Genomic DNA, 20,292 nt, shown 5'->3' on the forward strand with positions numbered 1-20,292 from the left:
ATTAAACAAAACCAGTAAGGACCGCACAAAGTCTCAACCTCTAACTCAGAGCTGGGTCTTTTCTCAGAGGGTTCTCAGAAATCCCCTCAGAAATCTCAACTTCCAGGGTCATTCCCAGGGAATCAGCCCCATCAGCCTTTCCACGTGGTTTTTCTGTCTAGGCTGCTGCAGCAATTATTTTCCCATCAGAACATCTTTCCACCTGGCAATCTGCACCTGAAACCCATCAATCCTATTTATCACACTCCTTCATTCGCACACATTGTGAGAAACAATTCCCAATGCAATATTGTCTGCCAGTCTGAATAATGATTTAATCTAAGCTTCCCCATTGCACTGAGAAGCAAAACCTGAATTGCTTAATCCTGAAATTGTATCCACCATTGGAATGCTACGTGGAGACTGTACCATTTTACCTTTAAGTCATTCATCATCTGGTTTCTCCATCCTTTTTTAGCAGAGGTATCTCCATGCATTTCTTCACTGTTACGCCAAAGATAGTACAATGTCAAACACTTAATAGCATGGCCTTACAACCAACTTATATTACAATTGAAGTGCAGCGGTATAGATCTGTGACCACCTCTTCCATGGGTGACCTACTTCACATAAAATGATAAATGACTGCAAAGTTTAGTGGAAAAGCCATATAGTAAAACATTAGCATTATTGAAAGTGTGTTGTAAAGTGGGAACACAGAATACAACAAACTCATTCTTCACAGCTGGCTATAGTGGAACTGATTGCATTTTAATTGAATGAAGCAGTGTAAATCATTTAACTTGGACAGACACGTTTGTTGATCACTGTAATTATAGGTAAGAATATTTGCAAATTTAAGCGAATTGCTATTAAAGACCGATGTGTATAAAACAGTATGGCGCCAGAATGGTCACTTAATCTTGGCCACAAGAACAATAAATTATGCTCCTTCACAAAGGCCTGGCTGTGCTTTAATGAATGCATTTCAAAGTCTGCAAATGCGATTTAATAGGCTTGACTGTACTGCAGTCATGAGACACTCTTCAAGATTGCTAAACCTTCCCCCTGCCCTCCTCTCTGTCCCAGAAATTACATAAACAACTGACATGTATCACTGCTTGTTTAATGCCTTGATTTGATCAGCAATATTTAAGGGAACAAGTCAGGTTCTTGCTGTACCAGGGTGTAAAAATGGTATCTACCAAACCTATCATTGAGGGATTCAGTGAGCTGGAAGTATTTGCACTCGGGACTGCTCTATTACTTGAAGGTAAAGATGGGCTTGTTTGATTTCACAGAAACTTGTAAAATTGATGTATATCAGTATACATTAGATTAATTTATCCTCAGTTTCTGCCATTGATACAATATTCCCTCACAGTGACAATGCAATATGCTTGAACACCAATTTGTGATAATAATTTTGCCTCCTTGTAGCTATGAATAAGTGGGAAAACTCTAGGTTTATGTGAGTCAATATCAAATATATGTGTGAATGCTATGTTTGTCGAGCAAGACAATATTTTACCTTTCACATTTGCATTAGCCAAGAAAATCTTAGAATTCCAATGAGATTTCCAAAGTGCAAGTCTGGGATTATTTTGCATGGTTATTTCAGCTATTAGAAAAACTGAACACAGCAAATTCAATAAAGTCCAGACTACATTGTAAGTGTGATTATATGTGAGCTGGTTTGATAATGATTTAACTACAACCTGCTTCAACATTAATGAATAAAGGGGTACTTTGTTGACATGGTGTTATTTCTCAAGAAAAAAGCAAAGGAAAACATTGTAACTGTGTGATACAGCCCAAATGAAAAGCAATATGTTATGTCTCATCATTTGGACCCATCCCTTGATTTCTGTTCTCTTTCACAGCTCTCCTTGGACTACTCCTGAATGTGATAACGATTTTATCCTTTTACAAGATAAAGGAAATCCAGACACCAAGCAATCTCTTAATAGCCAGCTTGGCTGTATCAGACACTGGCATCTGCTTGAATGCATTTGTAGCTGCTTTCTCAAGCTTTCTAAGGTAGACACGGTTATCAATTTCTCGGTTTGGTTTCAGAAAATTACATAAGGTGTACAGCACAGAAGAAGGTAATTTGGCTCAATTGGTCTATTCCAGTGTTACAGCAGCCTCTTCTCATCCTTCATCACATCCAATCAATGTTACTTTCTATTCCTCCCTCCTTCATGTTGTAACAATCAAATGGCAAGGAGGAGTGAGTTCTGTTTTTCTCAATTCCCCCTCAGTCAATTGCAAGAAGTATTTTTTACTTCTTTAGCATGCAGTTGTACCACACACTAATTAAAGATATGGGTAGTAGACCAAAATAAAGGAACCAATTACAAGGCTTTCTTAAGTAAAAGAAGAATTGTATTGCTTATTAACCCCGAGTAAAATAATAAAAACACAACATCAAAACTACGCAACACAGCTGATAACTTTAAAAGGATAAGTGCCTTGTACAGACAGTAAGAATAAAGGCTACACATAAAATCCTTAGAATTCTTCAGGTGTAAGACTTCTAACCTGACACCACAGTTGTTTAATTGTCAATTGGTGACCTCAGCAGTGGTAAAACTTGTAGATACCTTGGAGGCGGAGGTGCCTTGGACTCGGGTGGGTAAGATCAAAAGTCACACAACACCGTATTATAGTTTCACAAGTTTATTTGAAATCACAAGCTTTCAGAGTGCTGCCCCTTTGTTGCTTGACAAAGGAGCAGTGATTCAAAAGCTTGTGATTTCAAATAAACCTGTTGGACTATAACCTGGTGTTGTATGACTTTTGACTTTAAGAACATAACCCAGTGAACTGATCTTTCCACAATTTGTTTTTTCATAATTTGTTTTATCATTTGATGCTGTCTTCCTCAGATGATGAGAAACACAGAGAGGAAGAAAGTGTCCTGCTATTACCAATCCCAATTCTTTCTTTCTGCTCTGCTGGTTAAAACCACCTACTAAAATATGGCTTAGTATATATTCCTGTGTTTGATTTCATTGTCTTCACAAACTGTCTTTGCAGTCACGTCTCTCATCTGTCAAAATATGCAATTATCTCGCAATTGTGAATTAAATCAGAAGATGTGAATCTGAGATGCTTATTTCAATTGTCAAGTTTCAAAATGTTTAGATAAAATGACAATTTCAACACAGGTGGTTTTGTTTATTCCACATTGGACTGCTGGACTTAGCTCAGCCTGTTGTCAGGTAACCATGAAAATCATTGTAGAACAGTTTTTATTCTTCTTTTAAAACAATTTTAGTTAATAAAAGGTGTAAGGTATACAAATCAGATGATGGAAATTAACATCCATATTTACCACCATTGTAACCTTATATTTATCTAGCTGCCTCTTAAATGTTAAATATATGTTTCACATTCTAATTAAAGAGTTCTCCTGAATTTGCAACTGGATTTATTAGTTGCTGTCTTATGTTTATAGTACCTAATTTTGGACTCCCATACTTGGACACTTACCCTATATTGTTGAACTTTAGACTAGTCTTAAAGGTTAAAATTATTGTTACATGATACTACTTTTGAGGGGCTGAAATTCATGCTACATTCCAAAATATAGTATCATTAGCAGAAGCCCAATTGATCACTAAATAAAGAAAAAAATGTTGATCTGTTATCTGTGAAGAACTAGGGTTGACTTTTACATGAGATAAATGGAAAATGCCAGATTTTTTGGACAAAAATAGGGAATTGACTTTTACATGACTTTTACTCACGTATATGTTTGTTGCCTGCTTCCCTCACAGGTATTGGCCTTATGGATCTGAAGGTTGCCAGACTCACGGTTTCCAAGGATTTTTGACATCCCTCGCCAGTATTAATGCATGTGCTGCCATTGCTTGGGACAGGTACCACCTAAACTGCAGCAGTAAGTCATTCCAAGCTAACTCTGAAACACAACTGACACAGACTGAATCGCTTTCTGACAATAACGTTTTGTTTCAGTTTATCCTCTTTACAGTTTACAAAGTAAATCTGAGAAGGAAACGGTCAGGAAATTTTGAAATATAAAGACAATTAGATTATAAAAGAAGCATAGGAAACTTTAAATTTGTAATGAAGACATGGTTGAAACCTTTTCTGGGATCGACTTGTTTAACAGTCTAATCTGCCTCTCTGGAGCCTTAGAAAAACAAGTTTATTCATCTGAGTGTCAGAGATGTGAACAAACTGTAAAATTGGAAGCAGGACAAAAAAATTCCAAATCCATTTGAAGCCTAATAAAATTGTGTCCAGCTCCTTATTAAAACAGCAGTCATTGTGAAGCTTATTAGGATTCATCCCTTGTGAACAAATTAACAATTAGTGAAAGACTCATTGTGCAGTCTGTTGGCCAATTCTAGCCAAGTGAAGCTTCAACTTATTCCAGTTTCTCCGTTAACAAAGCATTTAAGTGTAGTGATTCCAAATAGTCACAGTGCTGGTCAGTTATATAAGGAGCAGTGGAGATAATCCCCTTTTCTTGAACTGGAAATGCACTAAAGCTGATTTAATTTTTTTTTAAATTTCCAACTTCTCTTCTAACCAGAGGATGGTGATGCATTACTGGACTGTAATTCCAATGTAAGCGGTGGCAGTAAAGCCTTTACAAGCTGCTTAATTGTAGGGAAGCATTATGGTCAACCTTCAAACTGTCCACACTTTAGTTAGAAAAGGTCACTCGAGAACTATTAGAGGAAAGTATCCTGGATAACTTCCATTTATCTAACCCCATATATCACGGATCAAACTTGGGACCATCTTGGAGTGATGCTTAGCTGATTGGTGATTCAAATCACAGTATACCCTGACATATCTGAATGTTGCAATACTTTGTACATGTCCAGAAAACTAAGCAAGCTAGGATATTAAAGTTGCTTTCTTTTCTGAAAATTAATTGCGAAAATGCTGGTTGGTGAACTTAACGGTGAGTTAGTTTAGCTTAGATTTTCACTGATCAAATACTGTTTACGTATGGATTGACATCCATCCATGCATTAAATCCTATTTATAGGATCAAGACTACAATGGAGCAGTACCGTGACTATTTTGGCAATTATCTGGGGATTTGCTGGATTCTGGGCTTCTATGCCCTTATTTGGATGGGGTGAATATGATTACGAACCATTAAGAACTTGCTGCACCCTGGACTACTCTAAAGGTGACAGGTACGTCAATGAATTTCTTATTAATGCAATTCATCCTCAGGATGTAGGTCTTGCTGGCAAGAGTGGCATTTATTGGCAATCCATAGTACTGCTGAGAAAGTGTAGTGGACCTTCTTTGTTCTTGGTTAGCACAAACAAATAGTTTTGCAAAGCTGTTGGACAGAGACGATAAGAATTAATCAAGAGGCACAGTTAGTAAGTTTGCAGATGACACCAAAATTGGAGGTGTAGTGGACAGATTACAACAGGATCTTGAGCAGATGGGCCAATGGGCTGAGAAGCAGCAGATGGAGTTTAATTCAGGTAAATGCGAGGTGCTGCATTTTGGGAAAGCAAATCTTAGCAGGACTTATATACTTAATGGTAAGGTCCTAGGGAGTGTTGCTGAACAAAGAGAACTTGGAGTGCAGGTTCATAGCTCCTTGAAAGTGGAGTTGCAGGTAGTTAGGATAGTGAAGAAGGCGTTTGGTATGCTTTCCTTTATTGGTCAGAGTATTGAGTACAGGAGTTGGGAGGTCATGTTGCAGCTGTACAGGACATTGGTTAGGCCACTGTTGGAATATTGCAAGCAACTCTGGTCTCCTTCCTATTGGAAAGATGTTGTGAAACTCAGAAAAGATTTACTAGAATGTTGCTAGGGTTGGAGGATTTGAGCTATAGGGAGAGGCTGAACAAGCTGGGGCTGTTTCCCCTGGAGCGTCAGAGGCTGAGGGGTGACCTTATAGAGGTTTACAACATTTTGAGGGGCATGAATAGGGTAAATAGGCAAAGTCTTTTCCCTGGGGTTGGGGAGTCCAGAACTAGAGGACATGGGTTTCGGGTCAGAGGGTAAAGGCATAAAAGAGTCTTAAGGGGCAACTTTTTCACGCAGAGGGTGGTACATGTATGGAATGAGCTGCCAGAGGAAGTGGTGGCGGCTGGTACAATTGCAACATTTAAGAGGCATTTGGATGGGTATATGAATAGAAAGGGTTTGGAGGGATATGGGCCAGGTGGTGGCAGGTGTGGGACTAGATTGGGTTGGGATATCTGGTCAGCATGAATGGGTTGTACCGAAGGGTCTGTTTCCATGCTGTACATCTCTATGACTCTATGACTCTATGACATGGAACAGGATGATAGTTTCACCTTCTGGCCACTAAATGGCTAATTCAAGTGGGCAGACGACTGACTGTTTTGCATGCTCTACAGGCTTCTGATCCTCATTTGACCCTGAAGTCAGGGTCCCAAAACCCAAAAGGAAATTTTTTTGAACACGCAAGTCCTGATGACTCTTCAACCCTATCTCATACATCAATGTTATCTCCCAGTCACCCAACAGCTTTATTTTAAAATCCTTGATTTCGCTTTTAAATTCCTCATGACCTCACTTGATCCTATCTCTGCATCTTCCTCCAGCTCTACCATTTCTTTAAACTCTGCATCCATCTGCCAACTATCCTCTTGTACATTACCCCCACTTGCTTTGCCCCATCTTTGGCAGTCATGCCTTCAGAAGCCTAAGCTCCCACTAGCAATCTCTCAATTCTTCTTTAAGACCCTCCATAAACCTGGTCTATTCACCTTTTTGCTCATCACATCTGATCTTTTCTTCTGTGGCTTGATATCCATCTTCCATCACATCTCTGTGAAGCTCCTTGGAATCTCACTCTAAATAAAAGGCACTACATTAATGCAAGTTGTATCTGGGCAGAAGAACACTTACAAATTTAAATCCTTTTGCAGGAAAGGAGAATTACTGCTCTCAAAATGCAGGTAAATTCATGAAGTGCTAATGGGTGTCCATTGGGATCCAGGAGAATGTTACAAACAAAATTTGACACTATGTTGGATCTAAAGTCTATGCAGCATCAAACTGAATCACATCAGCTCTGATTCCAGACATGCACTACTCTTGCTCCATGTGAAGTACAAGCTGCAAAGCTAAAAGTATGAAGCATCTTAGATTAATTCAGTTTAAATAAAGAAAGACATTCTGTTCCTTTTGAGAAATTAATCCTGAGCAGATGTCTTCAATGAGGCCTGAGGATCCCTTTGGGAATATTCTTGTAGCTACATTGCCTGCAGCAAGTCAAAGCTCAACCATGTCCACTGTCTGTATAATATAAACTGCAGATGCTGTAAAAATAAATAGTCATGTCATTCTCCTCTGTGAAACATGAATTGGAGTCTGACACATAACATTGTCTGTACTTTGATTTATTTTCCCACCAGAACATTTGTCTCATTCTTCATTCCGGTGGCATTTTTTGAATTTGTCTTCCCACTTTTCATCTTGGTAACTTCTTACCAATCTTGTGCAAATAAATTCAAGAAAACTGGACAAGTCAAGGTAAAAATAAGTTATGTAATGTTATTAAGCCTGCAACAAAATGTCTTCGATATTTTCATTGCCATGACAGTACACTTGCAGTTTAAACATAATTTTCTTGATTGTTTTAATGATCTTACTGTACAGACTTTTGTTCTAAATGCATTAAAAGGGGATAGTGCATAAAAAAAACTGTGCAAAACTTCTTCTAATTCATTATATGGGGCAATAATATTTGCCAAGTGTTAATCAAAGCAAGTTATTAATGGAGCAAGTTGTTTAATAAATACAGTGAAAGAGTGTGTCTCTGTAAATTAGTATGAGCAAATACTGAGATGTTGTCACAATTGGTGAAGTTATCAGGGATACATCTCTAGGTGGTTGGTGGTCTGACATCATTAGATTATCTTTCTATTGCACATCTGGGGATGTCAGATTGACTTAACTGGAAAAGGGAATTGAGCAGAAATGTTAACTCCTATGATGCAGTCTGTAAAATAGATTTCACTCACCACATCCACGAGTGACAATGTTCCCAAACTTATATGACCATATCCTGTTCAGTGCATCTCCTGTCTTCCCTGGATTACAAGTGTTAGTTTCAAGAGTGTCATGCCAATGAGCTCCTTTCCAAGGAGGCTTACCTGTCTCAGTTAGATCTTCCCTAGTGCTGTACCTACTTTCTACATGGGTGCTATCCGAGCTAGTTTGATCATTTCTCATCACTCCAAATCCTGCAATAACTATACAGTTAAATCATTGTAACTTCTTCCTGAAGCATGCTAAAGAAAAGTCTTGTTCCCTATGTTGCTATAGCTGTACTTGTATAAGTTCCCTTTCTACTTCTGATAGATGAAGAAACTACTTACAGAAAGAGCTTGGAGAAAACAAAAAGAGTGTTTTTCTAATGAAGAGTGGTGAAGAGAGTGAGTCTATTCCTATTTCTACATTTACAGATAGAAACTGACTGGGATATACGTCAGACTAAGAATATCTGGTACATTATCTGGAGACCCATCATGCTTTATTTTTATGCATTTGCATCAAAGAGATGTTCACATCCCATTTTCCTGTTCACTGGTTTTCTTGTTAAAAACTAATGTTCCCATAAATCTCATAACATCTTGGAGTCCCACCCTTAAGTCCTTGGGCTGCCTTTAAATTGATCAAACCTGGATTCTTGAGGATTTTGAAACTGAATGTATTGTTCCTATTCCCAGATTGTCCACATAATTTTAACAATTTAATATTTTGTGAAATATTGCCCTTGGCTCTGATTTTTTGATTTTGAAATAACTAAAGGTGCCAATGTAATGTTATAGATGAGTCATGGGAATCTGATTGCACATTAACATAGATACTGTAGTTTGGAACTACAGATGGTGATGTTAGGGACTTCAATTTTCTTATCATCACATGCATGGCCATTTGGGTGTTTGGCAAGTATTTGCTGTTGATACTCAGTCTTTTTGGTCACGTTATGAATGCACTTTCTTTGTCCATCAAGGCCATCGAGAAGTGGGACTTGAACTTTGAACTTCTGGGTCAGGAACAAGAACTCGCTGTCCCAAACAACCTCAACAATGTTACCAGTAGGGAATGGTTATTTGTAGAGACAAGCATTCATGCTGCAACTAATTTTAAATATTTCTCGTTTAGATTAGGTTAGATTTCCTACAGTTTAGAAACATGCCCTTCGGCCCAACACGTCCATAATGACCATTCGAAGAGTAAGCCATCCAGACTCATTCCCCTACTCTATATTTACCCCTGACTAATGCACCTAGCACTATGGGCAATTTAGCATGGCCAACTCATCTGACCTGCACATCTTTGGATTGTGGGAGGAAATCAGAGCACCCAGAAGAAACCCACACAGACGGTCATCTGAGGTGGGAATCGAACCCGGGTCCCTGGCACTGTGAGGTAGCAGTGCTAACCACTGAGCCAACATGCCACTGAGTCCCCCACCCCCTAATGCTGTTTAATTAACTAAGATCTCATGCTAGCTACAAAGAGTATGACTTGATGGTTCCTGCTCAGTATCAATGTCCAAGCATTCAATTCAATGATTGACTCCATCCTGACTGGGCAGTTTTGTTGTAAAGCTCCACTTTGTGTACATCCCAGGCCATTAACAGCATTTCCCATCCAAATAGGTATTGTGAATCTTCAACGCAGTGATAGCAGGAATGCAAAATGCAGCTATGAGGAAAACCTTAATGAGGGCACTTTATAATGTGGCAAACCAACAGAGATATTCAAGAAGTGCCAAGTGATGAAAACTGTTCTATGAAATGGTAACAAGAGGCAAAAATCTGATGAAGAATGAAGGAATAATTTAGAAAATATTTTTCGCATGATGACTTACTTGGACAGAATACGCTTATTTCAATTCCCATTATGGCTGAGTGGAACACCCTCAAACAACAATTTGATGACTATTTGTAGAGGAATACATACAATGAACCAGGAAGAGAACAAGAACTGACAGATTTTTGGATGTGTAATTTCTGTTATTATATTTAGAATTTTGTTTTTCTGCTTCTGTGAATGCCCAGGTGCTCTTTCTTGTATTGCTTCAAGGCCAAAATGGAAGGTGGCTATTACTACAGAATCAAAAGAGGAACAGCATGGAAAAAGATCACTAGATTTTTGTTGGATCTTTCCAGTAGCAACTCAATTAGCCCAACCTTTCTCCAAATCCAAGCAATTCTTGTCCTTTAGCTATTACTCCTGTTCCCTTTTGAGGTATTCAATTGAGCTTGTTTCCAACACACTGTCAGCCGGTGCGTTCCAAATCCTAACCAATTATTCCTGGTGTACATCTGCCAGGCCAGGCCTTTCTTTGCAAACTGTTAATCTTAATGGAGGGTTGATAATTAGTGAGGATATTGCTGAATTTCTCGTAAAATGGTGACAAAATAGGACGCTCCAGCCGGAGCTCATCAGCCACGCCTGTTCTTTTCTTCCTTTTTCTTTTTCTCTCCCTCTTTCCCTCTCTAGTCTTCCTTCTCTTGGCCTTGGACACCCAGTCTCAGCCTCTGATTCCTGGATTCCAAAGCAGGGACAGCTGTTGGCGGCCCCAAGTGGGGACACCAGACCCGCAGTCCAGTGCAAAGCGGGGGCAGCGGCCCAGCACAGAACATGGTGGCAGCCATCAGTCAGGCCAAGTGGAATCCCCCCCCATGCTGGTCTGCTGCGGAGAGCCCTTGGTGAGAGGCTGGGATGCTTAACTTTTTAACTTTTTGTTTTTCTGCCTTATACTTATACTCTGTATGGCCGTAATGTAATTTTTTTTTATTTCTCTATTCTGTACCTGATTGCGCCTGGGTAATGTGTACGTAAGATGGCACCATGTTTTGGTGACATTGTTGCACTTTAACTGAAGAAGCTGTACCAAGGTATGTTTGGATCTAAAATGGTGCTGTAAATGGCAACTTGTCAACTCTTCACTGTACTCATTTGAATACATGTGACAATAAAGCTAATTTAATTAAAATTCTTCTAATTCTGCTGCTGACAGTCCAAATAGTCCATTTGTCAGCACAACTACAAAAGATAGTATTACAACATGAAGGGATTAGTCAAATTGAAAAAGAAGTAGTCCTCAAGAAAAGAATTATTTTGACTTCTCACATTGTTGCTGCTCTTTCTGAGATTAGCATCTGAATGCAAATCTGATTCGGAAGTTTCTTGTCTGCAAAGGGTTCAGCTGTGTGCAAAATAGATGAGGTGAACCGTTTAGGGGGACCTAGAATGGATGTTAGGTATCTTAGAAAATTAATCTAGAGAGGAACCACAAGGCATGGAATTATAATCCAGTGAGGGTTTAATATTACCAAAGAATGGGGAAAAGATAGAGCAAGCTAAACCAGTGATAAATTCTCTACAGCTAGCTAAGGATAATGGGTTAACATATGGATTTCACAGGCTTGGACTGACAAGTCTGATAAATAAGGAGGTGGAAGCTAGAGAGAGATTGGGTAATATCATTGACACAAGGTAGACATAATTCTAGTGGAACCTGATGGTTTAGCATTATAGTAATACGATCATTGCATGACTTGATCCATTCTCACTCAATTTGTTTTGTTTCCTCAGTTTAATACAGGATTGCCTTTTAAGACTCTTTTAATATGCTGGGGACCATATAGCCTGCTGTGCATGTATGCTGTCATGGAAAATGTTACTGTATTGTCTCCAAAATTAAGAATGGTGAGTAGGAATAGTTGATATTATATCAAAAAGACATGATTATAAATGGGTGTGGGGTGGGAGTTACACAAATAGTGCTATTTTACTAAAGGATAAACCAGAATGATTCCTTTGATTTTCACTCTATTTTTCAAATATTATTCTAATTGGAGATAAACACATAGAAAGAATAGTAAATTAGATACTTGTTTAGAGAAGCATTATGTTGATATAGATATATGATTCTTGTTTCATATATTTTGTTTCTATATTCAGTTTTATAAATTTTCAAAACTAAAATCACTGTGTATGTTTTCCGCTTACTCTTGTCATGACAGCTTCCTGCCATTCTTGCAAAAACATCACCTATAGCCAATGCTTTTGTCTATGCTCTTGGAAATCCAAACTACAGAGGAGGGATCTGGTCCTTCTTAACAGGAGAGAAAATTGGATCCATTGAAATGGATGGGAAGCTTAAATAAATGAAATACAACCACTTACAGAACAATCATTGGAACATGAACTGAAGTGCCAACAGAAGCTTTTGACCCAACCTTTATATCAAGTTGCTTTCACAGTAGAAGCACTTTGTACCCTTCACAAATCAAGGAGTTAGAATGAATATACTGGCAGTTTATAACAACACTTGAACATGCATGTATCAGCTATTGGCTCCAAAAAGCCGTAAATCCATGTTATTTACATACACAAACAAAAACAAAAATTGCTGGAACATCTCAACCTGTCTGGCAGCATCTGTGGAGACAAATCAGAATTAACATTTTGGGTCCAGTGACCCTTCCTCAGAACAGATTTCTCTCCACAGAGCTCCCAGACCTGCTGAGATTTTGCTTCTGATTTCCAGCATCCACAGCTCTTTTGTTTTTATTTTAATCCCATGTTGTTTAAGACTGCTCAGTTGGTTGCAAATAAATTACATTCTATATTCTATTTTTGTAGTCCCTATGATATTTGCACTTCAGCTGATCTATAGATGATGAATAGCTATGGAAAGTTTGTTATTTGTTGAACTGGAGCAATGCGCAATTAAAAATGCACAGTTTGGTTAAGAAAGAAGGTGAAGGTTGTAGCATGAATGGATTCACTCCTTCCTCGATGGAAATGTCTTAATGCAGAATATGACTACATTTTCAAAAATGCAGTTGGTTCTGACATGACGCAATAGTTCTACTCCCAAGCAATCACACGTTATAAGAAAATTGTATAATAGCAGTGCCATTTAAACTGATGGGGCCAGAATTGCGTTATAGCCAATACAGGTAAGGAAAGTTCGCGTTCTACAAATAATGGTCTAAATTCTTCAATTCACGTTGAAGAAACACACATCATATCAGAACCGACTGTACATTCTTAGCAACCTGCCATTTGTGAAAATTGGAGAAAGATTGCAAATGAGTCTGAAGATGGAGCTGTTGTTTTGAGAAATTGTTAACAATATACGTAAATATTATAGACGTGACATAACAATCAGCCATTGCTTTGAAAAAACAATTAGCATGGTGTATTTTTCTTACAGGCTGCAGATACATAATTAGTTTTTGTGTTAGAGCACTAACTGGATGGCCATGTATTTTGACAGTGTTTATCTTTTCAATTTTATACATCTGAACTCAAGGGGGTTTAATATTGGATGTAATTTAGACATTAACAAGCTTACAGAAACCCCACTTCGAAGTGATCTATGCGTTTCAATTCAGAAAAAAAACTGAATGCTTATTTTAATCTCAAGTTTCATTCTAAATTGTTAACCTTTAACATTCTTTTTAAGTTTAAATGCCTACACATACTGACTGTTCTACCTATGTCTGCATTTGGGCTCAACATTTAACAGTGCACGTTGTTGTAGAGAATAACAAAATCGGTCTGTTTCCATATTCTAGAATTAATGCTAATATATTCTGATTGCTGAGGCTGAAAAAGTGTTATTTGACTGCCAATCTAGTGGTAAACCATTGTAATCCTTTATCCCTGGCACAATGTCGGACTAATCAGTGTAAGTGGAAAGGGCAAAGCCTTGGGATTTATTTCGCAAAACAATTTTATTAGCACAATTTATTTTGTTTACCTAAGTTGAAAAAGAGTACTTTAAATGTTTTGTTACTTTACAGTCAGGTTTAGGGGAGAATTAGACTTGTATTAGAAAACTCAAGACATGAATATCATTAATAACAACAAAATATTAATTTATAGCACAGCATTACAATTCTGCAGAGTGCAATTTGTGGAAATTACAATTGTTATGGAATGGACACTATTGAATACTCTCATACCTCTAAGTTAAAAAAATGTATTGGTCAGGTTAAAGAGGTTTTAAGAAATGTCTTGGAAAATATGACTTTAACCCATAAATTATGTTGTTACTGTTCCTGATCTTGGTGGATGGGGCTGCTAATTCTATAATTCATGAAAATTAGTATGTTTGTATGTTTGTCTCATCTGCCTTGTCATTTATTCAAGAATATCTCAAGGACTTGTACAACAATGCCTTAACATTTTTCTTTGTGTTCCTTTAAAAATAATTCTTTTGTTGTCTGTCGTGTTCTTTATGCATCTAATTAACTATTTGCCTTTTTTCTCTTTCAATCTCAAATTTAACTTTTATTTATTTTTAAACTTATTTCCCTGTAACTCATTCTGCTCCTTTCTCTATCCTCTACTTTCATAAGTTAAGTTAATGAGTCATTGGCCATGAAATTCACATGATCCCAGATGATGCATTGGCTTTGCTCTACTGTTACTGGATTAAGGTTCTAGCAATTGAAGGTGCCAATGTAATACAAGGCCAGCAGTAAGCTAAAATATCAAACAACTTCATTATTCAGCATTACAGCTTGCTATCACCATCATAGGAATATCAACAAACATTGGAAAGCCTTTGTAAATAAGACCATCAAACCTGTGAGCCATTTCCTAATTCCACTGGCACCAATGCTCTCGGAGGCAGCAAGCAGTGGCATTACTGGGTGAGCGTTTTCTATTGAGTTGAATGGGTTTGAGAGAGAGAGCTGTGAATGGTTCTCTGCAGTGTACCAAATATTGACACCAAATCTGATCCTTCAAGGTTGCTTTTGCATGTGATTGTTAAAACTGAATACCTCAAGTACTAAACTAAACATGAAAATGTATTTGTTGAATGACACAATGACTGCCTGAGAATACCTCATTAAAAACACTCCACACTTTTGGAATGAAGCCTTCCTGAGCCTTGAGAATCATTCAGTCACTGCTTTGCAGTCATGCCAGCTGGAGCAATAGATAATTTCCAATCAACCTACTCAGCAATGTTATAACACACCACTGGAGGTGGTGACACTATCACTGCATCACAAGACCCCTCATCTGGAGTAATAGTAGATAGCTATGAAGTATTTTCAGCATAGAGTCATGGAGATGTACAGTATGGAAATAGACCCTTTGGCCCAACTTATCCATGCCAGCCAGATATCTTAAATTAATCTAGTCCCATTTGTCAGCACTTGGCCTATATCTCTCTAAACCCTTCCAATTCATATATCCATCCAGGTGCCTTTTAAATGTTGTAATTGTACCAGCCTCCACCACTTCCTCTGACAGCTCATTCCATACACACACCACCCTCTACGTGAAAAAGTTGACCATTAGGTCCCTTTAACATCTTTCCCCTCTCACCTTAAACCTATCCCCTCTAGTTTTGGACTCCCTTACCCTGGGAAAATGACCCTGGTTATTCATCCTATCCATTGCCCCTCATGAAGTTCTATAAATATTCTATGCAAACTTCTATATATATTTTATGAACTCCAACATTCCAGGGAAAATAGCCCCAACCTAATCAGCCTCTCCCTGTAGCTCAAACCCTCCAATCCTAGCCACATCTTTGTAAATCTTTTCTGAATCCTTTCAACTCTGTACAACACCTTTGCTATGGCAGGAAGACCAGTTACAATTTAAAGACAGAAATTCATATGGAATCTATAGCACAGAAACAGAACTTTCGGTCCATATATTCTAAGAAGCTTTTATGACCCATACCAACTTTATCCCACCCATCTCCCTCTAACTCGTCAATATATCTTTCTATTTCTTTCTCCTTCATATATTTATCAGGTTTCCCCCAAAATGCACTTCTGCTATTGCTTCAACCACACCTTGCAAAAATAGATGCAAATAATTTGTTTTCAGGGAAAGGTAGAAAATCAGCATTAGCTGTAAGGGAGGATATTAAACAAAGAGAATGTTTTGTCCTGGAGAGAGTTTTGCTTGTATCACAGACACTTGAAAAAAATTATGAATGCTGCCCTCCACTGTGTTGAAAGTGTAAGTGTTTCTTTTAGTTTCTGTTTCTAAAAATCATTACAAAGAGTAAACCAAATCACATGAATTATTTTTAATGTCCACAAGTCTATTACAGCAAGATTTCATGAACTTTCAAATTTCATCTTCCTTTTTAACATTTTAGTTGTAATTTTTAATAAAGATTAGTAGGTCCCCGTGGCATTGCTCACATGATATTTGAAGTGTGACAGTGTCATGACAATGGATCATAATCCCAAATTAATTATAAACATATTGAACTTTTAAAATAAGACATGTATTTTCAAACTGACATGCCAAGAATGGATGATAAAGTAAATGGAATTCACTGACCACTGGAAATCCATGGAATGTGACATCCTTATAGCGTCAGGGAAACTTCAAACAGAGGAAGCGATGCAAAGCAAAATGATTACCCCCTCTCAGCAGTAAAGTCACCTCCGATGGGTTGTATCCCACACTGTGGACATGAGTCAAAAAACATGCTATGTTTAACCTTCTCAGCAATACACAAGAACAGGGGTTTAAAAATGCCTGCAGCCCTAGTCTCACTATGTTCGTTGGCTGATGTGCCAGTGTGGCCAAGTGTGCTAATATGAAGGTCATAGCTTAAGGACAGCCATTAGTCCAACATGCACTTCAGTTGAAGAAAGAACCTCTCTCAATCTGTGTTCTGGAAAGTAGGCCAGCCAATGAAATCATCATAGAAAAGGAGCCAGGACAAAAGCTTGTCAACTAACCTGCAGGGCAAAGAATCTCAAAATCAATTGCTCAATTTCCAACATCAGTATCATCCCAACTTAATGGCTGCAACATTCCATCATGTATTCTTCACAGACCCTAATGACAGATTCATATATCTTTTTTACTGTTATCATTTTATTCAATTCACGTTTGTAAACTGTCTATATGGGTAATGTGTTTTTTTTATCTTATCTTGTATTTGGGAATGAATAAACTCCCGTTTCATTACCTCAAGAAAGCTTGGTTATCATGGCAAATAAAAACCAAAAGAACTGAAGATATCGTAAATCAGAAATGGAATCAGAAGTTGCTGGAAAAGCTCAGTAGGTCTGGCAGCATATCTGTGAAGAGAAATCAGAGTTAACATTTCGTACCCAGTGACCCTTTCTCAGAATGTCGTGCCTCCATTCTGAGGGAGGGACACGAGATCCGAAATGTTAATTCTGATTTCTCTTTACTGATGCTGCTGGACCTGCTGAACTTTTCCAGCAACTTCTGTTTCTGTTTTTGGTTAATTTGGCTCATTTTAAAACATAAATACATTCAGATTGGAAAAAAGAAATCCAAAAGGTGTGATGATGCTATGGCTTTAGGCGATTATTTTGTTACGACTAAAAGGATTGTAGAAGAGTTACTCCAATTTTTTTACTAGATATGGACTACCCACACAGATACAATCAGATCAAGGGTCAAATTTTACATCAAAATTAGTTAAGATGGTTATGGATGCTTAGGAATAAAACAGTTACCATAGAGAATCTACGGAGTATTAGAACAGTGGCATCATATGTTAAAAACCATGTTAAGGGCTTATGGTCAAAACTATCCAGATTGGGAAAAAGGAATTTCATGTGTACCTTTTGCAACTGGGGATGCACCTAATGAATCTACCAAATTCTGTCCAATTGAATTTGTATTTGGGCATGAAGTGAGAGGACCACTGAAATTAATTAAGGAGAAATTGGTGAGTCAGAGTTCAGAGACCACATATTTGGACTATATGTCAAATTTTAGGGAAAGATTAAATAGAGCTGGTGAGTTGGCTAGGTAGTATGTGATGAAATAGAGAGGCAACAAGAAATCAAAAAAGTTGCAATTTTGCTTGTGGAGATAATGTGTTAGTGTTACTCCCAATGGTAGGTGAACCTTTAAAGGTGTCGTTTAGTGGGACTTACCAAATTGAAAGGAAATTGAGTGAGATGGATTATTTAATAAGAATGCCAGATTAAAAAATAATCTCACAGAGTGTGCCTTGTGAATATGCTCAAAAGGTATTGTGACAGGGAAGGAAAGCAAAAGGAGAATGTGTTACTTGTTACAACACTAAGTGAAGCACCAAGCTCAAATGAATTGGACATTCCTCAAATTAAATTGGCAAATAGGAAGTTCTCAAAAATTGGGATAAATTGTTGAGTTACCTTCTAGAGGAAAATCGAAATGACCTGAAAGTGTTGTTATAATCACATGGGGAAATATGTGGGAATAAGCTAGGAATTACTAATCTAATTATGCATGAAGAAGACATAGGAAATACTGTGCTGAAAATGTGTTGCTGGAAAAGCGCAGTAGGTCAGGCAGCATCCAAGGAACAGGATTTCCAGCAACACATTTTCAGCTCTGATCTCCGGCATCTGCAGTCCTCACTTTCTCCTCATAGGAAATACTGTCCCAATTAAGCAACATCCTATAGACTTAACCCTTTAAAGTTGGCACAGGTTCAAAACCCTTGCTCAGAGATAATATAAATGAACTGAGTTGCAGCAACTGGAACTCACCTATAGTAATGGTGCCATAACCAGATGGTACCCAATGATTATGTGTAGACTATCGCAAAGTCAATGCAGTTACAAAATCTGATGTATATCCTATTCCATGTTTGGAAGACTGTAAGGAGCAAGCAACTTACATTTCTAAGTTAAAATTACTCAGAGGACTCTGGCACATACCTTTATCCAAAAAAGCGAAGGCAATTTCAGTTTTCGTGACACCAAATGGACTCTTTCAGTATAAAATCATGCCATTTTGTATGAAAAATGTACCAGCCACATTTCAAATACTAACCAATAAAGCCATTCTAGACTATCCAATTGTGTGGTGTACGTCAACAATCTGATGATTTTTAGTCACACATAGAAGGAACGTTTGCAGCATTCATTGGAATTATTTGATCGACTTTGGAAGATGAACTTGATGATAAACCTGGCTAAAAGTGATTTTGCAAAAGCCCAAGTCATGTTCCTGGGCCATTTTTGGACATGGACAGATGGCTCCATGGGACGTGAAAATAAAAGTTATTGAGGAGTTTCCCTTACCATCAATGAAGAGGGCAGTACCACAATTCCTGGGATTGAATGGTTTTTATCAGAAGTTCGTACTGAATTTTAGCAGTTTGGTTGCTCCACTCATTGCCTTATTGAGGAAGAGCAGAAAGCTTCAGTGCATGGCAGACTGTCAGAAGGCATTTAACAGCTGAAAGCTGTGTTAAAACTTGGCCCCAGTGCTAGCCACATCTAATTACTCAAAGCCATTCAGAGTGGCTATCGATTTGCGTGGTGTGAGTGTTGGTGCTGTACACTTGAAGAAAGATGTTAAGAAGATAGAAAGACTTATTAGGTATTTTTCCAGAAAATTGAATAGTCATCAATAGAAATAATCCACAATCGAGAAGGCGACCTTGAACCTGGTATTGGCATTACAACATTTCCACATTTATATTGCCAGTACTTTGCCTGAGACAATTGTATATACTGATCAAAACCCATTAAAGTTTGCAGAGAAATTTAAGGACATAAATTCCAGACTGTTTAGTTGGGGCTTATTATTGCAGCCATTCAATTTGAAAATTATACATGTGGCCGGACAAGAGAATGGAATGAAGGAAGACAGAGGGGTTCAGTGGCAGAAAATAAGATGGACTGAATGGACTGTAGTAGTGAATGTTTGCATGCTTAGAGTCAGTGTAACATATCTGTAGTGTGTACTAATAGTGTAAGATGAGGATTTTTAAAAATGAAGCCATCTTTGTACATTAATGATACTTTTTTGGGGATAGGTGTGACAATGCATTGGTTTAAAAGGTTATTTTTGTTCTCGTTTTTTTTGAAGAGTGGTTGTAAAAGCAGAGTAGCTGAAGTAGCTACTGGAGATTGCTTAAGTCAATAACTTAGGATGCTTTTCAGTTTTTCTTTAACAGTTGTAACAGTGGAAGGTGAGTGGCCAACTTTGACAGACCAGGCTTTCTCATTTTTCTAGCTTTAGCAGTCAGAAGCTGTTTGGGTCACAGAGGGGTTGGAAGATTTAGGAAAAGATGCCTCTCTGCTAATCTCTCTTGATGCTGTTTCCTCCTGGATTGGAGAACTGCATGTGAAAATCTGTGTCAGATTTTACCTTTTTGGCAACAGGTGTGTTTATGGGATGTTACGATATTGGAACATTTAATTAATAATAGATACAGTATATATTATTTGGTTAACTTGTCACAATAGTTATGTTATTCCAACTTGCTTCTTTATTTTGTTTGTATTTTAATTATTATGTTTAAATAAATTGTGTTTTGCTTAA

At 37.8% G+C, this 20,292-nt stretch overlaps 2 protein-coding genes across 5 annotated transcripts in view; one reads left to right on the top strand and one right to left on the bottom strand.

The window, feature by feature from the left end:
* lrit1a (leucine-rich repeat, immunoglobulin-like and transmembrane domains 1a) overlaps nt 1-16,435 on the bottom strand; it is a 33,849-nt gene extending 17,414 nt beyond the window's left edge. For 2 of the 3 annotated variants that reach the window (XM_072583380.1, XM_072583378.1), the window contains exon 1: nt 3,735-3,823. The gene's annotated coding sequence lies outside the window, so the exon portion shown is untranslated. Of the gene's footprint in view, nt 1-3,734; nt 3,824-16,320 lie in introns of those variants that run through there. The other variant, XM_072583379.1, reaches the window with a different exon arrangement.
* Nucleotides 1,085-12,624, top strand: rgra (retinal G protein coupled receptor a). 2 transcript variants are annotated; one of them, XM_072583381.1, is made up of 7 exons: nt 1,091-1,252; nt 1,863-2,019; nt 3,765-3,886; nt 5,012-5,165; nt 7,380-7,497; nt 11,581-11,694; nt 12,012-12,624. In XM_072583381.1, exons 1-7 carry the CDS (start codon nt 1,174-1,176, stop codon nt 12,153-12,155), a joined length of 888 nt encoding a protein of 295 aa, XP_072439482.1. In that variant the 5' UTR covers nt 1,091-1,173; the 3' UTR covers nt 12,156-12,624. The 2 variants fall into 2 exon arrangements, with proteins under 2 accessions (XP_072439483.1, XP_072439482.1); XM_072583382.1 differs by lacking the exons at nt 11,581-11,694; nt 12,012-12,624 and adding an exon at nt 8,329-11,573 and having other exon boundaries at nt 1,085-1,252.
* Nucleotides 16,436-20,292: the final 3,857 nt, after the last annotated feature.

The sequence above is a fragment of the Chiloscyllium punctatum genome, chromosome 13, assembly GCF_047496795.1.
Source record: "Chiloscyllium punctatum isolate Juve2018m chromosome 13, sChiPun1.3, whole genome shotgun sequence".
Lineage (NCBI taxonomy): Eukaryota > Metazoa > Chordata > Chondrichthyes > Orectolobiformes > Hemiscylliidae > Chiloscyllium > Chiloscyllium punctatum.